This window comes from Cyanistes caeruleus, chromosome 7, assembly GCF_971803275.1.
Source record: "Cyanistes caeruleus chromosome 7, bCyaCae1.hap1.1, whole genome shotgun sequence".
Classification (NCBI taxonomy): Eukaryota; Metazoa; Chordata; class Aves; order Passeriformes; family Paridae; genus Cyanistes; species Cyanistes caeruleus.
The window spans coordinates 25,687,088-25,713,332 of record NC_141707.1 but is presented as its reverse complement, the minus strand read 5'-3'; the positions used below and the strand labels follow the sequence as shown (position 1 = coordinate 25,713,332).

General features: G+C 60.2%; 3 protein-coding genes across 8 annotated transcripts in view; 2 read left to right on the top strand and 1 right to left on the bottom strand.

The window, feature by feature from the left end:
- The window catches only part of SPEG (striated muscle enriched protein kinase), a 38,185-nt gene extending 30,069 nt beyond the window's left edge, over positions 1 to 8,116 (top strand). For 4 of the 5 annotated variants that reach the window (XM_086898869.1, XM_086898868.1, XM_086898870.1 and 1 more), the window contains 14 exons: positions 141 to 183; positions 278 to 346; positions 477 to 2,670; positions 2,795 to 2,947; positions 3,021 to 3,137; positions 3,218 to 3,385; positions 3,640 to 3,762; positions 3,968 to 4,132; positions 4,314 to 4,986; positions 5,070 to 5,309; positions 5,381 to 5,604; positions 6,053 to 6,128; positions 6,386 to 6,535; positions 6,777 to 8,116. In XM_086898869.1, the coding sequence (XP_086754995.1) occupies positions 141 to 183; positions 278 to 346; positions 477 to 2,670; positions 2,795 to 2,947; positions 3,021 to 3,137; positions 3,218 to 3,385; positions 3,640 to 3,762; positions 3,968 to 4,132; positions 4,314 to 4,986; positions 5,070 to 5,309; positions 5,381 to 5,604; positions 6,053 to 6,128; positions 6,386 to 6,535; positions 6,777 to 6,984 (4,603 nt within the window). In that variant the 3' untranslated portion in view covers positions 6,985 to 8,116. The remainder of the gene's footprint in view (positions 1 to 140; positions 184 to 277; positions 347 to 476; positions 2,671 to 2,794; positions 2,948 to 3,020; positions 3,138 to 3,217; positions 3,386 to 3,639; positions 3,763 to 3,967; positions 4,133 to 4,313; positions 4,987 to 5,069; positions 5,310 to 5,380; positions 5,605 to 6,052; positions 6,129 to 6,385; positions 6,536 to 6,776) is intronic. The other variant, XM_086898872.1, reaches the window with a different exon arrangement.
- A 1,038-nt stretch (positions 8,117 to 9,154) lies between these two features.
- Positions 9,155 to 14,023, top strand: GMPPA (GDP-mannose pyrophosphorylase A). Its single transcript, XM_086898867.1, has 12 exons — positions 9,155 to 9,338; positions 9,407 to 9,504; positions 9,593 to 9,696; positions 10,086 to 10,278; positions 10,441 to 10,500; positions 10,650 to 10,780; positions 11,515 to 11,649; positions 11,824 to 11,921; positions 12,056 to 12,102; positions 12,208 to 12,300; positions 12,392 to 12,560; positions 12,649 to 14,023. The coding sequence occupies exons 1-12, from the start codon at positions 9,296 to 9,298 to the stop codon at positions 12,747 to 12,749; spliced, it is 1,272 nt and encodes a 423-aa protein (XP_086754993.1). The 5' UTR covers positions 9,155 to 9,295; the 3' UTR covers positions 12,750 to 14,023.
- Positions 14,024 to 14,714: 691 nt separating this feature from the next.
- Positions 14,715 to 19,685, bottom strand: LOC111943121 (rac GTPase-activating protein 1-like). Of its 2 annotated transcripts, none has more exons than XM_086898865.1 (16): positions 19,437 to 19,685; positions 19,117 to 19,319; positions 18,896 to 19,032; positions 18,605 to 18,683; positions 18,364 to 18,417; positions 17,658 to 17,735; positions 17,207 to 17,327; positions 16,779 to 16,969; positions 16,409 to 16,570; positions 16,200 to 16,295; positions 15,926 to 16,127; positions 15,743 to 15,848; positions 15,465 to 15,597; positions 15,288 to 15,390; positions 15,063 to 15,180; positions 14,715 to 14,988 (listed from the first exon to the last, which is right to left on the bottom strand). In XM_086898865.1, exons 1-16 carry the CDS (start codon positions 19,519 to 19,521, stop codon positions 14,937 to 14,939), a joined length of 1,920 nt encoding a protein of 639 aa, XP_086754991.1. In that variant the 5' UTR covers positions 19,522 to 19,685; the 3' UTR covers positions 14,715 to 14,936. The 2 variants fall into 2 exon arrangements, with proteins under 2 accessions (XP_086754991.1, XP_086754992.1); XM_086898866.1 differs by having other exon boundaries at positions 15,926 to 15,995; positions 19,437 to 19,663.
- Between the last annotated feature and the right edge of the window lie 6,560 nt (positions 19,686 to 26,245).

Below are 26,245 nucleotides of genomic sequence, written 5' to 3'. Positions count from 1 at the left end.
TGCATTGGAGTGCCCAAGGGCAAGGCTGGCTGCACGGCTCTGCTGGGCTGCACCATGGGCAGACAGACTCTCCTGCCCGTTTTCCCCTGGCCAAAGCCCCTGAGCCTGGGCAGTTCTCACCCAATGGTGTCGGTTCACAGGAGACCCAATGCAGAACAGACCCTGGAGCATCCCTGGTTCAAGGTGAGCCTGGGCTCAGACCCAATGCCAAGAGGCCATAGGGTTCCCTGAGCCTGCTTCAGACTCCAAGGGACACTGTTGTTCCCTCACCCCACAGACACTGGCCAAGGGGAAGGTCATCAGCACCGACCACCTCAAGCTCTTCATCTCCCGTCGGAAATGGCAGGTGAAGGCAGGAGCTGGGGAGGGAGGGGGCAGGTGGGATAGTGTCTTGAGCAGAATGGGGGGATGTGTAATGGCAGGATCACGCCATGCCATGCACCTGTGCCTGATCCAGCCCTCTCTGCTGGCTGCAGCGCTCACAGATCAGCTACAAGTGCAACATGGTGCTACGGCCGATCCCAGAGCTGCTGGAGGACACGTCCAACCACCTTTCCATTGCTGTGCCCCGGCATCTCAAGGAGTCACCAGCACTGTCATCTTCCTCAGACTCAGACGACCTGGATGAGCTGCCCTTCATCCCCATGCCACACCAGGTGGAGTTCTCTGGCTCCCGCATGTCACTCAATGAGATCCCCACAGATGACGAGACCATTGGGACATCCGAGGGACTGCAGACGGAAGGGGATGCATCCGCCATGGAGTGGCAGAGCCAGGGCACAGGAAAGCCCGGGGTGGCCCTGGGGAAGCGACCAAGAGGTGCTGGGCCACGACGACCATGTGCAGAGGTGGAGGCGCCTGGCTCTTCCGACGAGGAAGCCCCTGAAGCTCAGAAGCGGCCGGAGTATCCTCGCAAAGCCATGAGGAAGGGTTCCAGCCTGGAGTCCCCAGGGAGTGCCCGTCGGGGGGAACTGAAGAGGGGCAGCTCTGCTGACAGTGCCCTGCTGCTCCAACAGCTCTCGGGGACCGAGGAGGGGGCTGAGGCAGCCCGGGACCCCCGCCGGGCCCTGGCCAAGGCAGCCTCCATGGAGCTGCCAAGGCGGAAGGTGGTCTGGGGGGAGGACGATCATGCCCAGCGCCTGGAGCTGATGCGCCAGCGGCTGCTGCGGGGCAGCTCTGGGGACAGCAAGGTCAGTGGCTTGCGGGGTCCCCTCCTGGAAACCCTGGGTGTCAGCCCTGACAAGAAAGCCTCACGGTCAGCCCGGCTGGAGGCACCAGCAGTGCCACGGCTGGTGCGGGCAGCCTCCAGTGAAGCCACCTCACCGCGCCTCCTCTCCACTGAGTGCCGCCTGCAGAAGAGCAGCTCCTTCAGCCATGGGGACGCTGAGCCTGTTGTCCGGCACCGACGCTCTGGTGCACCCCTGGAGATCCCAGTGGCCTGCCTGGAGGCCCAACGGCTCAAGGAATCTCCCTCTCTCTCTGCGCTCTCCGATGCTCGGCCCACAGTGTCACCAGACACCCCAAGCACACCAACACCCCCTCCGGTAGAGATCACTGCTCCCCAGGCCTCCCCTGCAAAGGCTGCCTCAGGGAGAAGGCGCATCCCTGAGGAACATGGCCCACCTGGAGCCAGCAAGGCTGCCACTACCACAGGGAAGAAGCCCATGGACAAAGGACAGGAAGAAAAGACATCCACCAAGGCTGCTGGAGCCAGTGGGGAGGGGGCTGTCAGGACAGGAGCTCCTACCCCACCTAAGCCCACAACCTCAGTTCCCCAAACCCATATTAAATCTTCCTATGCCAAGATGATGCAAGCCATGGGAGCCATTCAAGGTGAGGAGCCAGCCACTGAGGAGCTCCCACCAGCCACCAACGAGCCCCCACCAAACATCAAGGAGACCCCACCAGCCAGCCCTGCAAAGCCCCCTATGCCAGCACCAGCATCAAGGAGGGAGGTGAAGCCCACTGGCTCCTCCAGCTCTCTGGTTATCCAGGACATCGATTCAGAGGAGGTCTTTGAGGCCAAGTTCAAGCGAGGCCGTGAATCATCTCTCACCCGGGGGCTGAAGCTCCTCACCCGCTCCCGCTCCGAGGACCGGCACCTGGCCGGACCTCCAGTCTCTGACGAGGGCATCTACCGTCCTACACCAGCCGGCGTGCCCCTGGAGCTGCGCAGGGACCGGCCCACCGGGCTGGCAGCCAAGTCCAAGTCGGTGCAGGACCTGCACGAGGTGGAGAAAGACGGGGGCTTCTTCCGGAGGATGTCTATACTCCTCAAGCGGACCCCGCCTGCTGAGAGGAAGAAGAGCATGGGGGAGGCCGGCGGCAGTGAGACTCCATCTGGTGGGCGCCGCTTTTCCTGGAGCATGGCTCTGGCCAGCTCCAGGGAGCGGAGGGACTCGGAGAGCCTCAAGTCAGAGCCGGGGGGTGGTGGAGAGAGCGAGTCACCGGCGGTGGCTGTGCGGAGGAAGATCAGTGCCACGATGGAGCGGGTATCGGCGAGGCTGCGCAGCGTGTCGGATGAACGGCCGGAGGGCGAGGGATCCCGGGAACTCCGCCGCACCAGCTCCGAGGGCGAGAGCTTGCGACCAGGGCCCGTCCCCGCCCCCGCGCCCTCCTCTGAGTCCCTGCGCTCCGAGGCCAGCACTGGCTCCTCTGCCTCTGCCAAAGGTGAGCCATGAGGGGGGATCTCGCAGCCAACTCCTGCTGGCAACCCGTGGCCCAGTCACTGTGGGCACGGCAGGTGTGGCCTCCATGGCCTGGCCCCGTTCTCACCTGCCCTGGGTGCTCACAGGTGGCGGTGACAGTCAGAAGAGGTCCCGCTGGGAGCGCTGGGGGCTCTCCCGGGGCAAGAAGGAGAAGACGGCCTCACAGCCCAGCATCCCCTCCAGCCTTCTGCGGGAGGAGGGACTCGCCGCCGGCCGGCCACACACACCCAGTGAATCGGGTAGGTGCAGCCCCAAGACGGGATGGTGGGTGTGTATCCCCACCCTAGCCTAACCCTCCACTCTGCTTCCCAGATTTCCCCCCTATTTTCCACATCAAGCTGAAGGACCAGGTGCTGCTGGAGGGCGAGGCGCTGACCCTTTGCTGCCTTCCTGCTGGCAGCCCAACCCCACGGATCCTCTGGATGAAAGGTTGGGAGCTGCCTGCACTGCCTCAGTGGGTGGGCTGTGACAGGACACCATTTCATCCCTCTCCTCTTCTCCCCCTACAGACAAGAGGTCCCTGCAGCCAGACAGTGGGCTGAATGTCGTCTCCTGCAAGGATGGACGTCAGATGCTCACCATTGCCAAGGTCTCCAGGAAGGATGCAGGGCTGTATGAGTGTGCAGCCGCCAACATCCTGGGCACAGCCATCAGCTCCTGCACGCTGGCTGTGGCACGTAAGGAGGCTGGGGGGACCTCAGAAGACAGGAAGGGCATAAGTTGGGCACATGGCTGGGGACCAGCTGGTGCAGGTCACTTTAATGCTCCATAATTGCAAGAAACTGGGGCTTTTGAAAGAGGACAGGCTGGCTTTGCATGAGGATTTCCAGCATCTCTGAACCCATGTGTTGTTACGCCTTCTCACTGCAGCAGCTCTGCTCTGCTCTGCTCCTGGCTGGACACCCAGCCCACCCTATCTGTACTCTTGCAGGACTTCCTGGGCGGCCAGGCACCCCAGAGATCCCACAGAAGTACAAGAACACGGTGCTGGTGCTGTGGAAGCCTGCTGAGAGCAAAGCCCCCTGCACCTACACACTGGAGCGCAGACTGGATGGTATGTGGTGCTGCCTCCCATCCCCTGCAAGCCACAGCCAGGAGTGTGGGCTCACAGAGGGGCACCTAGCCAGGACAAAAGTGCCCAAAACAAAAAGTGGACAAAAGTGGCTGTCCCCTGTGGCTTGGCAGAATCAAGGACAGGGGACAGTAGGCTGCCCCTGTCCCGGGTCTGCCCTCGCCTTACCTTAATTCTGCTTTGGCAGGGGAGCATGAGTGGAAGATTGTCAGCACTGGTATCACTGACTGCTATTTCAACGTGACTGAGCTGCCTCCTGGGAGCACAGCCAAGTTTCGTGTGGCTTGTGTCAACAAGGCTGGGCAGGGACCCTACAGCAACCCCTCAGTAAAGGTGCATCTTGAGGCAGCAGGTGAGCAAGCCCTGTCCTGTGGGCGTGGGGTGGCCATGGGGCCACCTGTGGCCTCTGGGGTGCTTTGGGGATCCTTGAGTCTCACAGCATCTTCCACCCAGAGCTTTGGAAAATGAGTTGCCACTTACAGTCCACTCCTAGCTTACCCCATCTGGCTCACACCTCCCTTTGCTCCCTGCAGATGCCCGAGCTGCCCCAGCCAAGGATGTTGCTGTCCCTATTCCTGAAAAGATGGCTTCCAGCCGGTCAACCCAGACACCCAAGGAGCAGCTAGAGCCGGTGGCTGCACGGACCCCTCCCACCACACCGCCACGCAAGCACAAGGGAGTGGTACAGAAGGCAGCCGGAGCAGAACAGGAGAGTGTCCCCACAGGGGTCCTTCCATCCCCTGCACCCCAAGAAGAGGGCATGCCATCAGATCCTGAGCTTCCACCCAACATCACTGTCTACGTGCCACCTGAGCTGATGTTCACCCCCCCTCGGACTGCTGCCTCTCCTCAAACAGACTCCCCTGCTCAGGGCTCCCCGGCACCCTCCACGGACACTTCCCCCCTGCCCCAGGCTCCGTCTCCTTCCAAGTCCCCCACCATTTCCCCAGTGTCAACCACGCCCAGCTCAGCCCCCACACCATCTCCCACCCCCAACACCACACCTGCACGGAAGATGCCTCCCTACATGGTAACCTCCTTCATCTCCATGCCCCCCACCTCACCCCCTGCGCTGGAGCCCACGACCACTCCCCCATCCTCTAAGGAGCCCCCAGCTGCTAGTGGGGTCCCAGGGGCAAAAGACAGCACAGCACTGAGGCAGGGTGTTCCCCAGAAGCCATATACCTTCTTGGATGAGAAAGCAAGGTGAGTAGCAGTGGGACAAAATGCTCTGCCAGGGGTATTGCAGCACCCCACACCAGGATGCTGAATCCTGCCCCATGCCACAGAGGCCGTTTTGGGGTGATCCGGCTGTGCAAGGAGAATGCCACAGGGAAGCACTTCATGGCTAAGATTGTGCCCTACGAGGCAGAGCGGAAGCAGAGTGTGCTGCAGGAGTACGAGATCCTCAAGGCGCTGCACCACGAGCGCATCATGGCCCTGCATGAGGCGTACATCACCCCCCGCTACCTGGTGCTCATCTGCGAGAACTGTGCTGGCAAGGAGATCCTCTACAGCATCGTGGACAGGTACAGTGGGCACAGGGCCACCAGGGATGGTTGCTGCTATGGGGCTACCTGCTGATGCCACTTGCCCCCAGGTTTCGCTACTCGGAGGATGATGTGGTGACCTACGTACTGCAGCTCCTGCAGGGCCTTGAGTACCTGCATGGCCGCCGCATTGTGCACCTTGACATCAAGCCAGACAACATCATCGTCTCAGGCACAAATGCCCTCAAGATCATCGATTTTGGCAGTGCCCAGACCTACAACCCACTTGTGCTGCGGCAGCTGGGGCGGCGTGCTGGCACCCTGGAGTACATGTGTGAGTGGGGCACCAGGGGTGCAGTGGCATGGGGAAGGGGACAGGGACAGAACTGGGGCATGCTTATTCCCAAAGGTATGCATGTATGCCTGTGCTCTGGGGGTCTTGGGAATGGGGAGGAACTGTGTCCTTGGGGAAGGTGGGAGGCCTTTAGGGTGCTGGGGGTGTCTGCAAATTTCTGTAGCATCGCTGGGGTCAGTGGGAGAGTCCGGGTGCTATGGGGCATTTGGGGTATCCTTGGGGGCTGGTTGGGCTCTGGCAGGGTGCTGCAGTGTCAGGGAGGGGTGTTGGAGGGTGCAGCAGTGGAGTGCTGTGGCTGCTGTGGGTGCTTGGCTGCTATGGGCGTTGGGAATGCTGTGGGTGTTGGGGATCCTGGGGATCTGTGACTTCTGTAGGTGCTGGGGCTGGTGTCTCTGTGTATATGACAGACCTGCTCCCCTGCCCACAGCGCCAGAGGTGGTGAAGGGGGACCCGGTGGGCTCTGCAGCAGATGTCTGGGGCGTTGGCGTCCTCGCCTACATCATGTAAGAGAAGGGCTCAGGGGGATGACAACCTAGAAGTATAGTCAGCCCCACCCAGGGCTCAGTGCCATGGAGGACACAAAGCTGATGGTGGGCTGAGGGATGCTGTAGCTGGCAGACCCTTCCCAGCTGGACATGGGGAGATGAAGACACCCTGGGCAGCTGTGGCTTTTCAAACCATCAGGGATGGGGGTGAAGTGGGACAGCAAGTACCCTCCCACTGCTCACCCCCAGCCCATCCACCCCCTCCACCACCACAGGCTCAGCGGGCGGTCACCATTCTTTGAAGTGGACCCCATTGAGACAGAGAACCGCATCCTGGCAGGGCGCTTTGATGCCTTCAAGCTGTACCCCAACGTCTCACAGACTGCTGCCCTCTTCATCCGCAAGGTCCTCACTGTCCACCCCTGGTGAGTACCTAGCCCAGCTAAGGAGGACACGTGGCCCCAGACTGTGCATGTGACTGAGCCAGCTCCCTGCCACATGGGACCCCTCCAGATATCATCGGTGGGAGCCTGGAGTCCATCACTGCACTTAGAGGGGGCTGAGACTCCCTGGGTCTTGCAGGGCACGGGTGGTGGCTGGGTTTGGGGGATGGAGCAGCGGTGGGCACCTCCAGCAGTCCCTGATGCAGAGCTGGCTCTGCCCCAGGAGCCGCCCCACGGTGAAGGACTGCTTTGCCAATGCCTGGCTCCAGGACGCCTACCTGATGAAGCTGCGCCGCCAGACCCTGACTTTCACTACCAACCGCCTCAAGGAATTCCTGGTGGATCACCAGAGGCGCCGCGGCGAGGCCGTCACAAAGCACAAGGTCTTACTCCGCTCCTACCAGGGCGGCCAGCCACCAGGGCCACAGTAACTGGTGCCTTGGCCACGGCCATGAGGGGCCGGGGAGCCAGAGGAACATTCCATGGGCCGCGGTACGGGGCGGCTGAGGAGGAGCCGGGACACGCCAGGATGAGTCCATGGACCTCATGTGCTGCTGTCAGGGATGATGGTGGCCAGCAGCATCATTTTGGCAGTGCCGATGAAGAGGAGGTGCTGCAGCAGCCAGACCAGCAGTGGGGTCCAGCAGTGGGAGGGTGGTGGGAAGCCTTGCTGCAAGGAACGGAGAATGTGGCAGAGGGTCGGGGGAAGAATGGGATGCAGACAGAGGGGCATGGGAAGCCCCAGGTGGGAGGAGAAGAGCTGCCAGTTTCCCAGCCAGCCCTGGCCACATGGGTCCCATCAGCCGTGTGCCTTACACTGCAGCCTGCAGCTGCCGCTGGCCACGGTGTGGCAGTCCTTGTGCTCCCCCTGGTTTGCAAACCAGCACCAGAAGACTGAGGTTGCTCCAGTGGTTCCAGCAGAGAGGGGCTTGCTCACAATCCCCTGCCAGCCAGCACAGCCCCAGTCCTTACAGCTGGGAGGGGGGGCTGCCAGCCTCCCACCTTCTCCTCTTCCCAGCCCTGGTCCTGGCAAGTGGGTTTGTGGCTCCAGGACCGATGCCGGTGCCTTTCCTGGGGTTGTTTGCTGCACCCTGTGTCAAGGTGGGGGACTGGCAGGCACCCCCTCTTTGCAGGGGGGGCACCCAGGTGCCACGCACACCTCCTGTGTCTGCTCAGGCCAATGCTGCTCATGCTCTGCCCACCCAGCTCCAGACCTTCCCCTGTACCCCACAACCAGCCTGCCCGCCTGTCCCAGACCCCTAACACCTCCCACCTGACCCCGAGGTGCCTTGCCCTGCCCTGTGTCCCCTCCTCAGCCCTCCCCGGTGGGTGGCACGATGCGGGGTGCCCTGAGCAGGGGGACAGGAACAGCGGCCAGGCACTCACCTTCGTCATGCTGCTGTAGTGATAGGGCTTTATTTATTGACTTTGGGAAGAAGGCGTATGCTCATTCCGATCCCCAATCCTGTCCCCTCCTCTCTGCCGGGCTCTGGAGTTGCCAATGTCCCCATGGTTTGGAGCACGCAACATGCCAGAGCAGCAATAAAGACCCTGAGCAGCCTCTCCAGTTTCAGTGCCTTGCTGGGAGGGGGTTGCACGAGTGTGAAGCGCAGCCTCTGGTATCTCGGGAGAGTCCATGCCCAAAAACCTAGGGACCCGAGTCCGGAAAGGATTCCATATGAGGCTGAGCTTCCATGCTGGAAAGCTGGTGAGAACGTCAGAGAAGCTGTGAAGCACTGGGGCGAGCACAACGGGGCTGACTCACATGGCCCTCACGTCATGGAGTGAAAATATGGAGTGCCAAAGGGCCCGATGGTGGCTGGGACAGCGGGACAGCAGGGCAGGGCTTCTGCTGTGGGCACGGCAGGTGCCGGTGAGGGACCTGATGCCTGGCTATAAATATCCGCTACCCATATGAGGCCGGGCCGTGCCGGCAGGGACTGCTCCGGTTTCAGCCCGCGGCCCCCCCAGGCCTCGGTGCTGTGCCCGCCGCTGTGGGCAGGGAGGGGCACACGCGTTCAGCCTGGTGCCTGCGGGCAGTCACACGCTTCCCGACACACACACACACAGTCTGTGGGTACAGACCTGTGCCCGCCGCACCCCCGTGTGCCCAAGGGCGTGTCAGAGCCCATGGGGTCCCCGCACGGCGCATCGGAGCGCCGGGGCACACACACAGCCACAGCAACTCCCCTGCGCAGTCACACACGGCCACAGCCGCTTTCCGCACACCCGAATGGACAATCGCACCTCCGCACTGACCATCTCATCCCCACACTGACCACCTCCCCCCGCACTGACCACCTCACCCCGCACTGACCACCTCACCCCGCCCTGACCACCTCACCCCCGCACTGACCTCACCCCCGCACTGACCTCACCCCCGCACTGACCTCCTCACCCCGCACTGACCTCACCCCCGCACTGACCACCTCACCCCGCACTGACCTCCTCACCCCGCACTGACCACCTCCTCCCGCACTGACCACCTCACCTCGCACTGACCACCTCACCTCGCACTGACCACCTCCCCTCGCACTGACCACCTCCCCCCGCAGGCCCCTGGGGCCTCACGGCTCCCGCGGGCGCCCCCTGGCGGCGGGCGGGCGCGGCCGGCAGCGGGCCCCGCGCGGCGCTGACGTGTCCCAGCCACGTGCGCGGAAGTGGCGGCGGGGCCGGGCCGGGCCGGGCCGGGCCGGGCTGCGGGGCTCGGGTGCGGAACCGACGGAGCGGAGCTGAGCCGCGATGCCGCTCAAGGCCGTCATCCTCATCGGGGGCCCGCAGAAGGGTAAGTGCTCCGGGCCCGCTGGGTGTCCTGCCGGCGCAGTACCCCGCCGACCCCGCTCTGCTCCACAGGGACCCGGTTCCGGCCGCTGTCCTTCGAGGTGCCTAAGCCGCTCTTCCCCGTGGCCGGCGTGCCCATGGTGCAGCACCACATCGAGGCCTGCGCCAAGGTACGGGAGGCCGGGGGGCTGGGGCCGTGGAGCCAAGGGAGAAGTGCCATTCCATTCCTTTCTGATCCCTTCCTCCGTCCCTCCCCAGGTGCCAGGCATGAAGGAGATCCTGCTGATGGGTTTCTACCAGCCCAACGAGGCCCTCAGCCGCTTTCTGGTATCAGCGCAGCAGGAGTTCAAGGTTCCCATCAGGTGGGCAGGAGCTCTCTCACCCCTGGGGCACACAAAGTGGCACAGAGCCTGGCTCAGCCCCTCACCTGCCTGCCCCAGGCTGGCAGCCCCCCGTCAGCGCTCTGACACTGGGCAGGTGGGCTCTGTCCCACCGTGGAAGGGCACAGCCTGGCTCCCCAATTAGTCCCACCACCTTTCCTTTGCCTTGGGCCCTGCCCTGGATAGTTCTTGCTCCAGAGATGCCTGTCTAGAACAGCTCTAAGCTGTCACAGCCTCCTGTGCAATGCCTGCATGAAACCCATAACTGAAAGGCAGGGTTATGTCTCTCCAGTTCTTCCCGGCCCTGTTGCCAGTTGGTGCTATTAGACACCTGCTTTCCTAAGTCCTCCCTTTTCCTGCTTGTCTTCTAGGTATCTTCAGGAGTACGCAGCCCTGGGCACGGGTGGTGGCATCTATCACTTCCGAGACCAGATCCTGTCAGGTGGTGCTGAGGCCTTCTTTGTCCTCAACGCAGATGTGTGCTCAGAGTTTCCCTTACAGGAGATGCTGGAGTTTCGGCAGCAGCATGGGGACATGCACAGCTTTGTCATTCTGGGTACCACAGTGAGTGGCAGTGCTGGGGAGCAGAAGAGCTGCAGTGCTGTGCCGTGGGCTTAGAAGCCAGCAGCTCCTGTGGTGGGTGGGTCCCAGACTGTGAGGTCTGTGTTTCATCTGCCTCCTTGCTCCTACTGCTCCCCCACTGCTAACACTGTCCTTGTTTTTTAGGCCAACAGGACGCAGGCACTGAATTATGGCTGTATCGTGGCAAATGCAGACACACAGGAGGTACTGGAGGGCCTTGGGGAGTCGAGCACAGTGTAGGCAGCAAGTGCTATGTTTCCTGTGTGGGTCTGTGGTCCCTGTGTGCCACAGAGGGTGCAGTGCTGGGTGGAGGAGCTGCACCCTGGAATTCATGGCTTTTTCCTCACCTCCAGGTTCAGCACTACGTGGAGAAGCCCAGCACGTTTGTCAGTGAGATCATTAACTGTGGCATCTACCTCTTCACACCTGCCATCTTCCAGCACATTGGCGAGGTCTTCCAGAGGAACCAACAGGAACTAGCACTGTGAGTGCCTCACTCTGCTCTGTGTCCCTCCCACCCCCCTGCTTCCTGGGGCTGCAGCAGCACGCTCATCCTCCATTCTTTCTCTATCTTTTCTTCTCCTCTGCCATCACTCACTTGTTTCCTGGTCCTGCACCAGCTGTCCTTACCTTGGGTAAGTCTCCCTCTGTGTCTGCACTCGCTGCTCTCTGGGCTGGATTGATCCTAGTAATAATGCATGCTTTCCCTCCCTTCTCCAGGCTGCTGTTTCCTCTGTTCTGCTCCTGGTCAGCTTGAGACTTTTCCTCTCCCTTCCTCTCTTCCCACCCCATTCTCATTCAGCTCTGGACAAGAGGCTGAGCAAACCTTTCAGCTGGGAATGCTCTCCTCCCCTCTCCAGCTCTTTGCACCAGCCAGCCTGTCACCTCACATCTCTGCCACCACCCAAGCTAAAATCCAGCTGTGCAGGCTCTGGACTGGGGACAGGATCATACACCCACCTGGACTAGGTGTGGCTCTTGCACCATCAGTTTCTGTCGCAGAGCTTATTTTGGCTGTTTCTCTGCTGCTCTGGGGCTCAGTGGGGCTGTCCCAACCTAGCCTGACAGCTGGCGCTATCCCCACTTTTGGGGACATGTGCATGGCTAGGTAGGAATCTGGAATTGTCAGAGTCCCTGAATCTGGGGAGGGTAGGTCTGCTGGCATCCTCAGCTGAGGCCATGACTGGGGTGGGTGTCTAACAGGTCTCTTGCTTGCAGAGAGGAAAGCTCCAATGGCTGGCAGCGTGCAGAAGTGATTCGGCTAGAGCAGGATGTTTTCACAGCCCTGGCTGGGAGTGGCAAACTCTATGTCTACAAAACTGATGGCTTCTGGAGCCAGATCAAGTCAGCTGGGTGAGTGCTGGAGCTAGAGTTGGTGTAGCAGGAGAATCAAGTGATCTGTGTCATGGCTGGGAGTGGAGGGTGCTCAGGCAGAGCCTTGGGGGTGGGTGGGCAATGCTGATTTTGGATCCTCCTCTGCCCTGGTAGTACCAGAGTGACAATAACAATCTGCTTTTCCTCCTCCAGCTCTGCTATCTATGCCAGCCGCCTTTACCTGAACCAGTACAGCAAAAGCCACCCAGAGAGACTGGCCCAGAACAAACCTGGAGGCCCTGTCATCCGAGGTACCATTCTGACACCCAAATGCTTTTGGGGCTGCCTAGGGAGGTAGTGGGACCCACAAGGAGGACCTCCCCTTATCTTAGAGGCACGTGCTCCTGTGAGTTGCCTCCCCTGAATCCACTGCCTTATGTTGCAGGGAATGTGTACATCCACCCGACAGCCTCCATCGACAGCACTGCAGTGGTGAGTGCAGGCTGGGGGGGCCCTGGTGCAGGGACATGCTCAGGGGTGCCAAGGGCATCAGGGCATCACTGTCCTTGTCCTCATCATCTCCCTCTGTCCTCACAGCTGGGCCCCAATGTCTCCATTGGAGAGGGTGTGACAGTGGGAGCTGGTGTACGTGTGCGAGAGTCCATTGTCCTGCACGGCGCCTCACTCCATGTAAGTGGGATTTGCCTGAGGGAGTAGGTGTCAACCCCCACCCGTTGCAGGGAGGCAGCAGCAGCCTGCATTCCCACCTCCTTCACCCCAGGACCACACCTGTGTCCTCAATACCATTGTGGGCTGGGACAGCACGATTGGGCGCTGGGCCCGGGTGGAAGGAACGCCCAGCGACCCCAACCCAAACGATCCCTATGCCAAGATCGACAGTGAGACCCTTTTCCGGGATGGGCGCCTCACACCATCCATCACAATCCTGGGTACGTCACTGCTGTATGGAATCACCCTGGCCCTGCTCACTGAAGCAACTTCTCCCCTCCAGCTAAGCCCTCTGCATTCTCCCACCAGGCTGCAGTGTCACCATTCCTGCTGAGGTCGTTATTCTCAACTCCATTGTCCTTCCTCACAAGGAGCTGAGTCGAAGCTACAAAAACCAGATTATCCTGTGAGTCATGGGCAGCACCAGCCGCCTGCTCCTTGCTGTGCCCCACAACAAGAGCCTGCAGTGAGGCTTCACATCCTGGGAGGCCCTCAGCACCCCCAGAGGGTGGGTGCAGGCCAAGAGCCCTGCAAGTGCCTGACTACTGCTCCAGACAGACATTAAAGCTGATTAGCATCAGCCTTGCATGCTGCTTCTCTTGCAGCCCAGGGACCAGCCCTGAGCCAGGGTGAAGGCTTTGGGGACAGTACTTGGCCCTGGTAACAGCCTTCGTGCATATGCAGGGAACACTTGCTGCCTGCAGTGTCTTGGGTCCAACTTCGAGTGTTTCTCCACCAAAGGGCACTACCAGCACCAACTTGCTACTCCTCACCAGGCCCTCCCTGCACCATTTGCTGTCTGCAACTCCCTGGAAGGTCTTGGCCAACCTCCAAGACCTGGGAGCTTTGAATGTGCCTGTCATATGTAGGCAGCTTACCCCACAGAAGCAGATTGAGGCTCTTCATTTCGGCATGATTACAACAGCCTGAGCTGGGCTCTTGCCTACTGCTGGGAAAACAGCAGTGCTAAGCTGTCCTAAGGGCACTGGCACACACATGAGGGCTGGGTCGGACTAGCAGCCTGCTGGTCCTGGAGGGAGCTGCAAGAACAGCCCTTGCCCCAGTACCACTTGTCCCCTGGGCTCAGTGCAAGCCAGGAGAGCTGCCAGCCCTACCAAGCCTGCTCCTGTGTCAGGTTGAGACCTGTGCCTGCTGCCTAGGCAGAGCTCAGAGTGAGGGCAGCAAGCCCCTGCTACCCTGGTGGGCCAACAGCCTCCTTTAGACCAGCATGGCTGGAGCTTGGGGGGGTGGGCTCACTACATATTTCCCCCTGTCACCAGCCACATCCACTGGGCACCAGAGCAATCAAATTACGTGTGTGCAAGTGTCAGAGATTCAGCACCTCACTTTGCCTCAAAAACCTGACTATGGAAGGCAGTTTCCTCCTTAGCCTGTCATAGATTGTCTACAGTAACCAATGCTGTCTTTTATCCTTTTACTTCCCTGGTTTGAACTCTGTGCTAAAGCCCTGCACTTCATCAAGGGCCCCATCATGCCTCTCATTTTCAGCAAGGCACTGTATTAGGTGTTCTCCATCCATCCAGTACCATCCCAGTTCGATGGATTTGGAGTAAATCCTTGCTCCCAGCCCTGTGCCTTCCTGTGCCAGTTCTCCTGTGGTCCTGGGCAGGGATTAGCTGTTCCCTGGCTTTAAGCACATTAAACTCCTTCAGTTTTGCCTCTCTTGGATGTGTTAATTTCCTTGCCCTCTGGTGTACACTCCTGCACTGAGGAGAACTGAGCCAAAGTCCTCACTTCAGGATTGCTCATGCATTTTCTCTCATGTGTCCCATCTGGTCTGGGTTTTAGTAGGGACAAAGGTTTATTGGCTGCTTGATGTGGCACAGGGGCAGTTCTTATCCCTGTTGTGTAATGCTTCTTTTTCCTAAACTCCCTCTGTGCTGGTTGCCCCTTCTGCAGAGTTATCTGGGGGACAAGCCCTTCCTGGGACATTGCTCCATTACAGCATGATCCTGCTTCCCCCTCTTGGAGGGAAAGAGCTGTACATCTTAGCCCTGCTTGGGCTTTGTGCACCTCTAGCACTGCCCAGGCTGGAGGGGAGGAAGGAGTTAAAGAGGCCTCCACTGAGGTGCCAGGAAGTCTGGAAACACTTTAAGGTTGTCCTGCCCTGAGCAGCAACAGCTCCAATTACTTGAGGCCAACATCTGGGCTCAAAGAGGGGCCCTCCCACATCCCGGGCTGCAGAACAGAAGAATAGGGCTTCAGTTTGGGTGGGACGGGGCTCTGCCTGCCCTCCCAAAGCTGAGGTTCTGCAGAGCATTGCTCAGCCCTTGTCTGCTGCCCAGCCAGGCTCCAGTGAGCCCCAACCCCTGGCAGCAGCAGGGCAGGACAGACAGCAGCCGCAGCCAGGTGCGTTTTGCTGCAAACATTTAATACAAACCTGATTCAAAGTACAGCACTAGGGTAGTGTCCCTGCCACCATAGCTGGACAGAGCCAGCTCTGCTCTCCAATCCCCACGGAAGCAGAGCAGAGCTTTGAGCTCGGCACTGTCACCCCACAGCCAGCTGCCTGGTCCCGCAGTCTTTGCTCCTCCTCCAGTGCCAGCTCCATATCCCGAGGGAGCCACTGCTGCAGGCTACACAGGAGAAGGGAAGAACCGGCCCACCTTCCTCGGGGCCGGCCCCTGCCTGCGTGGGGAGAGATGAGTCAGGGGTACAAAGCGAGCTCCCCTGGGCTCCCACCCACGCCCCACAGCACTCACGGGGGCCGGGTGGCGGTGCCCACGCAGCTCCGCAGGGTGCTGGGGAGGCAGCAGGTACCAGCTGGGCTCAGCTGGCCTGGCTTGGGCTCCGGAGAGGCAATGGGCTGGAAGAACGGTTCTGTAGGGCAGAGTGGGGACAGCTATCTCAACCCAGCTGTGGACAACCGGGACCCTTCAAAGGAGCTGAAGGCCAGGGTGGGTGGGGGCTAGGGCTCCTGTGCTCACCACATTCATGGCTCGGGGTTGGCACTGGCACCAGGTTCTCCTGCTCTGTCTCCACAAAGCCTCTCCAGAAGCTGGGTGGCAGCGAAAGGAGACGTGCCACCACCTGGGCAGAGAGAGGTGTAGGATGGGAACACTGGCAGTGTCCGGGGTACACCCCACGCCTCAGGGACCCCTCACCTTGGACTGCCGAGGCGTGTCCTCCATGATGACAAGCGGTGTGGGGTTGGCTGAGCTGTGTCCCACCAGCGTAGGGCCAAACACACGGGACAGGTTGAGCACATCCATCTTACAGTCAGGGCTGTGTGACACCCTGCAAGGGAGGACAGAGGGCATGAGCATGCTGCCCAGCTCAGGGGCTCCTCATCCACAGCTTCCCCATTCTGGGGCACAAAGCCTGGGTAAGGGGCAGAGAACCAGGAGATGGGGACAGACCTGTGCCAGGATGAGCCACTCACTTGAGCAGGTGCAGCATGAGAAAGGCCAGGGTATCCCTGTTGGCTGGGGGCAGCTTGCTCACCACATGGCGTAGGGCTGTGTCACTGGCAGCATCATCAGGGATGTCTGTGGCAGTGCCAAGGAGCCATGTTAGGGTAGAAGCAGCCCCTTCCCCCTCCCTCACCTTAGCACCCCCTGCTCACCGGCAGCCCTCAGGAAGGCAGGGTGGAGGCTGAAGGTGACCAGTGGTTCCTTGAGCCCCCGCAGAAAGTCCTTGAGCACCCCACACACCACATGGATGTCAGCCATGCTGCTGAGGGCAGGCAGCGCACCCCCAGCCCTCAGCAGCTTCCGCTTCCACTCCCGCACCAGCTGCTCTGAGCCTGGCACCCGGTACAGCCCTGTCTGGGACACAGGGAAAGGGGCTCAGCCCTGTGAGAACCACAGCATTGCCACCTTCACCATCCTGGCCCCTACCTCTGTCAAGCCTCGTGTCTCCACCTCGGTCACACACTGCACCACCAGTGTGGGCACCAGAGGCGGCGTGGAGGGAGCGAAGTCAGCCAGCACACCCTGGGGAGAACAATGCCAACCTGTGCTGAGCCCACCGCCCAGCCCTGCAGCCAGGGTGGGCAGGGGCCCAGCATCCCTGAAGCCTCATTGGGTCACTGCTGTGTCCCCCTCACCTCACGGGGCCAGGCGTGGTGGCGAGGCCTGGGTGCGCAGAGGCTGGGACACTGCTCCCGACACTTGGTGTGTAGCAGCAGCTGGCACTGGCAGCACTTGATGGCAGTCTTCCCAAAGCGGATGCGGGAACCACAGACGTGACATGGCTCAGGGCGAATCACCTGGAGAGGGGGAACTGGATTCAGGGGCCCCCCTTCTTGCGGATACCCAGTACTACTCAGTCTTCTCGCAGCCAGGTCCCACTGTCTCCATGCGTTCCCCTTGCAGGCAGAGCTAAGTGACTGGGGAATGAAGGACAGCCTTGCCCCCGACCCCATAACTCTCTCCCCTGCCCACCTCCCCAGAGAAGAGAGATGCTGGGTCACGCACCGTTTTGGAGGCAAACTTGTGCTGGACTGGTGGGAGACTCTGTGGAGGTGAGGGGAAGTGGGCTGGTGCTGGCTGTCCCACTGAGCTGCCCTCAGTGTGGCTCTCCTGCCCCACAGCATGGCAGCCCAGATCTTCACTGGTGCTGCACACCGTGGTCAGCTCTGCAGAGGGAGGAGGCAGTGGAGGGAGACCTGAAAGGCAAGCCACTCCATCTATCAGGTAGGATGTGGGGAGGCTTCTCACCACCCACTCACCTCCCAGGGAGTGTATGCATGAAACAGTGGCATTTGGCATGTCCAGAGGGCCCCAGTACCTCCATGGTGAGGACAAGTAACCCCCAACACATCCTCTCCCACCTCTGTGACACCAGCACCTTCAGGCTGGTCCCATATCACCCATCAACCCCCTTTCTCAGCCCCTTCTGTGACCTGCACACGTGGAGACACGGTGTCCCTGGCGAGAGTGGCGTCGAGGCACCAGAACAGCAGGCAGGAGGCTGTCAGCAGGGCCTGGGACCTCAGCAGGAGGAGACACAGAGGGGACACTCGCCTGTCAAAGTGGGAGACCAATAAAATATGTGACTGCAGTTCTCTAATACCTCCCACATGATCTCTGTTCCACCTAATGTCCATCCCTGTGGTCCTGCACAGCCAGGGATGCTCCCACCTTGGGTACAGGGGGGATGCAGGCTTCAGGGCAGTGGTCTAGCACAGCCAAGGATGCTGTCCCCACTGGGACAAGGTGATACAGCCTGAAGGACACACAGGCACCCAGAGGAGACAGCTGAGCACAGGACTGAGGGCTGCAGCATTGCCTTCTGGCACTGGGAAAGCCCATGCACCCCGTCCCTGCCCAGGGCACACTGGGGTCTCTACTCACAACGTTATGGGGTACCACAGAAGACCGGTGCCGCTTTGCCATCACCACAGGGCCAACCTGAGGGGCCAGGGACACACGCTGGAAACAGAAGATAGCATGAAGAGCCAGCAGAGACCCCCCCTCCCCGACTTTTCCCCACATCCCAGAGCACCCAAGACAAGTGGCCTCAACCCAACAAAAAGTCCCAGTCTCGCTCTACTTCCTCAGCACTCCCTGCCCCACACCAGGGATCATGGGGACCCAGGCTTCCCCACTGGGTCAGAGCCAGCCCTGGGGCTGGGGGAAGCCAGGTCAGGCCTGCAATGCAGAGGTGCGAGCAGAGTGGGGTGCAGGATGCCCGCACATGGCAATGAATTATTGAGGAGCCCAGCTGGGCCACGGTGGAGCGTAATGGAGTTTCTATTGATCGTGGGAGCTTTGCTGAGAGACGATGCTCCCAGCCCAGCATCAATAAATTAAATTCCCTGCCAGGCTCCTTGAAGCCTCCTGTGCTGGCGTGGAGGAGTATATGGGTGTCCTCACCTTGCATGGCACAGGGCTAGCACCCCAGCCTGGGATGCACATTGAGACCTGGGTGGCCAGAGGGACCCAAAGGGCACATTGAAGGAGTGTGATCAGAGATGAGGGATCCTCACCCATACAGGGGCACAGACACCACCTCAACACCAGCCCCCCAAAACTGCCACATCCCAGCATTTCCTCATACCTGTCTGTCTGGAAATTTGCGCTTCAGGGTCCGCACCACCGTCATGTCAACATCCTGAAAAGCAGCAGGGAGTCTGGGGCTGCATCAGGCCAGGGGCATCCCCAACATTCATCTCCAGCTCTGATAACAGCCCACCCCTAACCACAGATATACAAAGGGGCTGTGGCACTGCAGAAGTGGGGAAAAACTACCCCCTCACTACTGAGGTGGACCCTGAGACTCGCAGCTGAACACTTCTTACCACATCATCCTCAGTGCGGTCATAGCTGATATCCGAGTGGGACAGGAGGGACTGGCACGACTCATCCACTGCAGATGACCTGCAGAGTGAGCTCAGCTGGAGCAATTCCCCCTTCAGCCAGCACCTACTTGTGTAGCTACTCCTGGGAGCCCACAGCTGATGCCTCTGCAGAGCCCAAGCACCTCCTTGCACAGCCAGCACCTCAAACCCAGCACTGGTGAGGAGGAGAGGGGCACAGCCGACCCCAGGGCTGCCCAAGGGGTTGTGGTGAGGACCGCCACCCCTGCTCACCTCCTGAGGGGTGCCAAGGCTGCCCCAAGGCGCCGGCCAGCCAGGGCGCTGAGAACAGAGCACTGCTCCCTGCTCAGTGCCTCGTTGCCCCATGGTTCCTGCATCAGCAACTCAAGGACCAGCTGAAGTTTGCGCTCCTGCGAGTGAAACAGGGCGGTGGTGGGCAGGCTGAGGGCCCCGCGGCCGGCCCCACAGGGTACCCGTGCGGCCAGCCCCCTGACCTGCTTCTCCAGCTCAGCCTCTGCCCGGTGCCGCTTCTTCATCTCCACCTCCACCTGGTTTCGGGCGTGCTTGAGCTTCACTTCCAGCGCTGCCCGCTCGGCCTCCACACGGGCCAGCTGCTCGCGGGCACGACGCCCGTCCTGCTCCAGCCGGCAGCATCTCTGGCGCGTCGCCTCAAAGCACCGAGCGATCCGGCTGTAATCTGGGGACAGCTTACTGGTGGGTGGGCAGCCGGGACGGGGGGCAGCCCCCAGCTCCCCCAGACCACGCCGGCGGCAGACACGAGAGTGCCCCGGGCCGAAGGGTTACACACACCCACCTTCCTCCACGCTGCCGCTGAGCTCCAGGAGCTGCAGCCCCTGCTCCAGCCGGGCCAGGAGCCGCCCGCAGCGCTGCCGCAGCATCCCGCCGCCCGGGACGGGACGGGGCCGGGCCCCCGCAGTCAGACACCCCCTTTCCACTTATCCACCCTCGGCTCCTGCCCCACGCTTTCCTTCCACCGCCGGGATGCTCCGTGGGGCCTCGGGACGGCGCAGGCTCGGGGGCGAGGGGCCCTCCCGGCCGGCCTATGTGGGCCGGGGGCCGGGGTGGAGCCCGTCCCGGCCCCGCCTCCGCCTCCCGCCGCCACCGGGGTCCGAGCCGCCGCCCCGGCGGCTGCCGGCGCTGTGCGGCGTTCCCGGGATCTTGGGGCGTGGGATGCCCCGGGGTGCGGGTGGCAGCGCTGGCTGCAGGGTTGCGGAGCAGGGTGAGAGCTGCCTTTGGGGGATGCCCAGGCACTGGGTGTACCTGATGAGAGCACTTAAGGGGTGCAGGGGCAGTGGGTGCGGGGTGCTCGGGGCGTGCAGAGCCATCGGGGGGATCACCGGGCGTGGGAGGCGCTGGGAGTGCAGGGATGCTGGAGGGAGCACCGCATCATTTCCCACCCCCGCATCCCGGGAACGGCGCGGCTGGAGCCGGAGCAGCCGATGTCCTTGTCCGCTGTCCCCCAGCGCTGTGTCCCGCGTACCGAGCGGCGGGCGGGGGCGGCGGGGATCCCCCGCACCCGCTCTCCCGGCCCGGAACGTGTCCTGCAGATGGAGCCACCTCCCCGCCGCAAAGCCCCGTCGCTGCCAGCGTTGTCCGTACTCTTCCCCCGGGTCCCTTGCTCGGGGGGTCCCCAGGGCTGCCCGCGGCCCCGTACCCCCTCCCCGCCGCTGCTCCCGGGCCCTGGCGACCCTGCTTTCCTGCGGGAGGGTCCGGGCAGGGTGCGGGGGGCGCCGGTGAAATGCAGCTCCCCCTCCCCGGTGCCTGTCCCGACCTGCTACAAATACCGGGAATAGCAGCGGAGCTGGCGGCAGGGCTGGGCGTGCAAGTCCCTGCACACACACACACACACACACACACACACACACACACACACACACACACACAAATACACACGAACAGCTCGCAGAATCCTCACGGGCCTTCACACCTCCCTGGCTGACAATGACCTGGAGAAGAGGTTTTGCACCCTCTGGACACACAGAACCAGGTCCATCCCAACACCCCGGTGACTCTTGGGAGTAGCTGTGGGGGGCTCAACAGGCTCCTCTCCATGTGCCAGTCACTCAATCAGAGCCTAGACAGTGACAAGAAAGGGGTATGAGAGAGTCCTACTACATGCCAGGGATGCATCTCAGGCGCTTGGTAAGAAAATAGCCAGGATCTGTAAAATAGCTATAGAGGTCGTGTCACTCCAAGGGCTGAACCTAATCAGCATTTGTGCCCGAGGTTGTGTGGTACAGGGGACACTGGCCAGGACACTGCCTGATGGGTGTTGCTTCCTGGGCCCCAGGCAGTGCCAAGGCACAGTCCCCCTGTGACACAGAGACCATCGAGGGCTGGGACAGGCTGGAAGCACCCTGGCAAGGCTTTGCTCCATCCTGTGCCAGGCCATGGGGAACAGAGGGTGTTTCTCAGCGAAGCTCCTTCCTCCCAAGGTTGAATATGAGTCAGGTTTTGGAGCGACTTTAATTACTACTGGATCGATAGGCTCAGCATGGCCAAGCAAAATCCAATTGCAGCCCTGGGGGCCTGCCTGCTCAGCCCTCCCCGCCTGCCTCTGAGGAGGCACATGCTCCCTTTCTGTGGATGCTCCTCAATCACCAGCCACAGCGGGTGAGACCCCATCCTGCATATGGAGCCAGCACCCCACTTGCTCAGCCCTAGCAGGGGACATGCATTCCTGGAGCAGGGCAGCAGATGGAGATGCCCCAGCCTCGCCAGTGCTGCCCATGGGGACACACATAGCCCTGAGTTCCTTTCCACACCCAGTGCGTGGAGAAGATCTGCGGTCCTGGACCCACCTTGCACCCTGGGCACAAGCCTGAGAACTCCCAGGAGGGCAGAGTGTCCCGGGCAACACGCAGGCAGCCCCTCCTGTGCCCAGGGATGGGTGGGGGGCACTTGCCACCCATCCTGTGTCCCTGCCACTGCCTGCTCCCTTTTCCCAAGCCACCCTGGCTTGGCCAGGTACTGCATAAATAGCTGTTTGTGTCTCCACTCGGCCCCTGCGTGGGAAATAATATCGGCTGATGGAACATAATGCCCTGCTTCACATGTTCAATTTTATCATTTTCCGAGGCAGGCAATCTTCGTTTAAAGCTGAATGGGCTGGGGAATGTTAATGAAGCGCCGGTGCTGCTCTGCACCGCGCTTTATCTCTTCGAGAATAATTTGGGTGAGCTCGGAAATAGAGTTCCCAGTCCCAATTCAAGTGGCAGCAGCACCGCATGCCGATAAAAGTGTAATTCCTGGCCAGCGCGTGGCCCTGAATACATGATAATTTAACTCTTGGGGCCCCGCTGGGATATGCTGCCTGCAGCTGCCTGCTGCCTGCTGCCTGCTTTGGGCCCCTCTGCCCTGCGTGCCCAGCACCAGTGTGGGTGCTCAGCCCAGGCAGGATGCGGTCTGTCGCTCCCACTCACCCCAGCCACAGAGCAAAGTGTGCAGACCAGGGAGGAGAGATAAGAGGGCTGGAGCTGAGCTGGAAGAAATCAGTCTCCCTGGACAGACAGGACCCCATGGGCAGACCTGCAGGGTGCTCAGGGGCTGGGGCTCTGCTGGGAGAGGGATGCCCCAGATCCAGGGATGCCTGGGCACTGAGAGATGAGAGGGAAGGAGGGTGGGGCTGGGTTGGGGAACAGACAGGTGGGAGAGAGCAGGAGAGAGAGGTCCAAGGGAGCATCACATCCAGACAGACTGGCAAAGGTCCAAGGGCCAAAGGCACATGGCCAAAGGCACTCACCCAGGAGTTCCCCTAGGCACTGGTGATCCTTGATAATTTGCAGAAGATGTTTGCTGGTCCTGGAAGGAGAAATTTAGGTAAGCAGGAGCAAGCAGCCTTGGGCCCAAAGAGAAAGCCTTGGGTGGTCTGCCTGGTCTTTCTCTAAGCCCAGTCATGGTCTGTCTCCAGCTCTCTCCAGCTGTGCTCTGGCAGTAAGTCCCTGCACGAGGTGATCCTTGGGTCCTGCCTGAACTTCACTGTACTGGACGCAGCTCCTGTGTCCTTCAGATGCAGTGCATGGGTGTTCCCAGGGCAGCACAGCACCCTCAGAGCAATGGTGCCTCATATCCTTGAGCACCCCACCCTGAAGACACTGGGAAGGCGGTGTCTTGGCCCAGCGAGGGGTCAGCAGGGCCTCCTGGGCACCACTCTGGGCCCCCTCTGGTGGGGCAGTAAGAGACCCTTCCCCTGGGAATGAATGGGGCGGGCAGGTTTCCAGCACCGTTAATCAGGGCTGCAAGAGCCAGGATTAATGTGCACTCCAAGGCTCTCCAGTCCCAGCTGTGATCCAGCCCTCTGCTCTCAGCCAGAGCCGCCTCCACGCGCTGAATTATCAGCCTGAGTAATTAAGTGGAGAGCTTTGTTTTAATGCAGACATCTGATGCCTTCGCACTGAGGAGCACAACAACTGTCGCGGGTGTTTATGCTCCGTGCAACACATCTGGCTCACAGGGAGAAAATCCATCTCCACCGCTGTGCGAGATTAAAGGGAACGCGGCTCGGCTGTGGAGAAAGGGAAGCAGGGCTCTGCAGCCAGCGTGGTGGGCAGGAGCCATCACTCTGTATCATCCCACCGGGCTCTTGCACCCCGCTGGCAGGAGGCCCTGGGTCAGGGCTGCCCGGCAAAGCACGCGTCGCCTCCGCGCCTCGGCACGCAAGGCAGCACAACGCCTTGCGAGATGAGGGATAATTACAAGCTTGGAGATAAATGGAAATAGGGCAAAATAAAACACGGGTTTATCAGAAGTAGATGGTGCCTGGCTCACCTGATACCTGCTGCTGATAAGAGAGCTGGCTGCTGGAGGAGGAGGGATGCAGATCTAAAACCAGCCACTGTGCCATGCAGAAAATTATTGCTTTGCACAGATTAGGGGATTAGCACCAGTGCAAGGAGCTGGAAAGAGGCTGGTGTGGGAAGAAGCCAGGCTGCAGGGAGAGAGGAGATAGCATGCAGGGGAGAGGATCCTGCTGGGACCACTGTGGATGCGCCTCATTTAATAGCTTCCTCTGTTGCCCCAAAAGTGGGGGCTGTGAGGAAACCTGCTGATGCCGCACAAACACAGATCTCTCTGCTTGGCCCCTGAATCACTGTGCTTTGTTCATCACACCCACTGAGAGGTCTGAGTAGTCTCATGGATTTTGTGTTTTTCTTATGGGGCAGCTTGGCTGGCTTGACACCAAGGTGAGCTGTGCCATCATGAGCCCCTTATCCACGAGCCTCCCCCAGCATCTCATGAGCCCCAACACTTTGGAAGTGCTACCAGCAGAGAGTGAGGATTCCCTCACTCACTGTCCCATGGCAGGGCTGTTTCCATCAGAGAGCTTGCCATCACCTCCAGCCCCTCGAGCCCCTGGCTGCTTGGCACTGCTGGGACAGGGGAAGGGGCTGAAGGGGACAGAAAGAGAGACTTGTCAGTGAGGGGAAAGGAGACTCCAGCTGGGAACATAACTGATACTTGTGGTGCTCCCAGTGTGAGCATCAAAGGAACCCCACTGAGAAAAACTGTTTTAAAGAAGAAAAGCTCCAGGTGGTTTCCAGCAGAAACCACGCTTTGGGCTGCTCCCCCACTGAAAAAAACATGTCAAAATTTGTCAGGGGACCTCTGGCCTTGAACTAGTTGACGAGCAAATGCCGTTGTGGTTGAATGAAGCCGCCTTGCTGAGGCTCATCTGACTCCCCGTGGTGTTGAGCAGTCGGGGCTGGTGCAGCTCTGCTCCCCAGAAGGGCTGCCAGTCAGGACCATGTGCTGGAATACGCTGTGCCTGGACATGCAGACACTCGAGGGGCTTTGGCAAAATCTGGCAATAAAAACAGAACAGGGGGTGTTTGAAGGAGCGGCACAAAATCATCCAACTCTCTGGCAGCCTGGGGTAATTTGAGGCTGGGAAATCTGATCTGAAGCAGCAGGGGCCACATAGCCACCTCAGGGCAAGCAGGCTGATTTATTGCGTGCATGAGCCGAAATTGCAGCCCATGCTGGGGGGAGAGGCAGGACCAGATCCCCCGCCTCGAGATGCTCATGGCAGAACAGCAGAAATGCCACGCATAGTAGACGCATGGGAACAGCTTGAGACATCCCATCCAGTCATGCCTGGCTGGGCATGACTGCTACCCACGCTCAGTGCCTCCTCCCAGCCCGAGCTCTGCAAGCAGAGCCCATGGCAGGGGCAGAAGAGCCCTGAAGCAGCCTGAGGCATGTGGAGATGGTCACCAAAAAGAAGTGCAATGGGGGCACTGGGCTGGCTGTGGGCACTGTGCCATAGGGATGCATCCAGATTATCCAGATACAACACTGGTGCTCCTGTCACAGCCACCCAGGGAGGCAGATCATGGAGCAGAAGCTGCAGCATATTCCCCTGGGTGGGAAAAGAGGGTCTGCCCTGATGGCAGTGCAATCCCTGATGGCAGTGCAATTGTCACAGGATGCCACCATGCACCCCTTTTGCCCAGGGCTGCCCCACCTCCCTTGCCTCCACAGTGCACCCAGCCCAGGTGGGGGATGGCAGTCCCCACCAATTGGAATTAGTTCCCTGATATGTTATATCAAATGTTTTAATAAAAACCTGATATTTCATACCTCTTGTCTCTTCACCATCAATTTATTTAACAATTTTACCCAAAAAAAGTGCTATGAAGTTGGACTGGGTAGATTTATTCTGTGTGAGCTCCAAGCATATCTATATTGCTCCCTGTTCCCTTGCCCTCGAGGTCCTGAGAAGCATTTTTCTCTTAATATTTGCTCTATTATGTTACCAGGGATGAAGCTCTGTTGATGGGCAGTAATTGCCTGAACTGCCCTGCCTTCCTGTGATGAAGATTGGTACCTTACCAGCAGCTGCCTCCCTGCTCTCCTGTCCTTCATCACAACATTATTGACTAGGAAAGTTCATTAATGAGACTCCTAATGACTGCAGCCGTCCCAGCCCAGCCCACAATGCTAACCTCTCCCATGTTTTGCCTTGGTGGCTGCTTGTAGGAGGAGGCGTTGCAGGATGTTTTCTGCACCTTTGGAGCCATGTGGGTGACTGAGCCATTTCTAAAACCCTGCTAACTCCCTTTGCTAGAGGATGCTGTTCCTGCCCGGGATCTCATTCCCCTTGTTTTTGAGGACCAACCCCTCCATGCAGGCTGTGTTGGCCAGACAGTGAAGGGGACGTCTAGGTCAGCAGTGGTTGAGAGTTTTAGGGGAGTCCTGGGAGCATTCCTGAAGCTCCTGTGTCCTGGTGTTTGCTTTGCTGCCCACTGTGCCAGCACCAGCAGCCAAGAGCCAGGCTGGCATCAAGCCAGGCATGATGCCGGGATTAGGCACTGCCTCCTACAAATGAGCTGTTAATTATCATAATCTGGTAATTGAGAAAAATCTAATTATGCAAAGCTAATGGATTTAAAGCTGTGCTGGGGAGCACAGGCCAGGGGAGCACAGCTGGGCAGGGCCAGTGTTGCCAGCCTGTGGCTACAGACACCGCCAGAGTCTTGCAGTGCCTTTTGCTGTGCTCTGAGGCCCTGTGGGTGCCCAGCCAGGGCGGAACATCTTCAGTCCTCTTGCTCCCCTCCCCACTGAGCCTGGGAAACACTTCTTCCCTGTGCCTGAACATCTTTA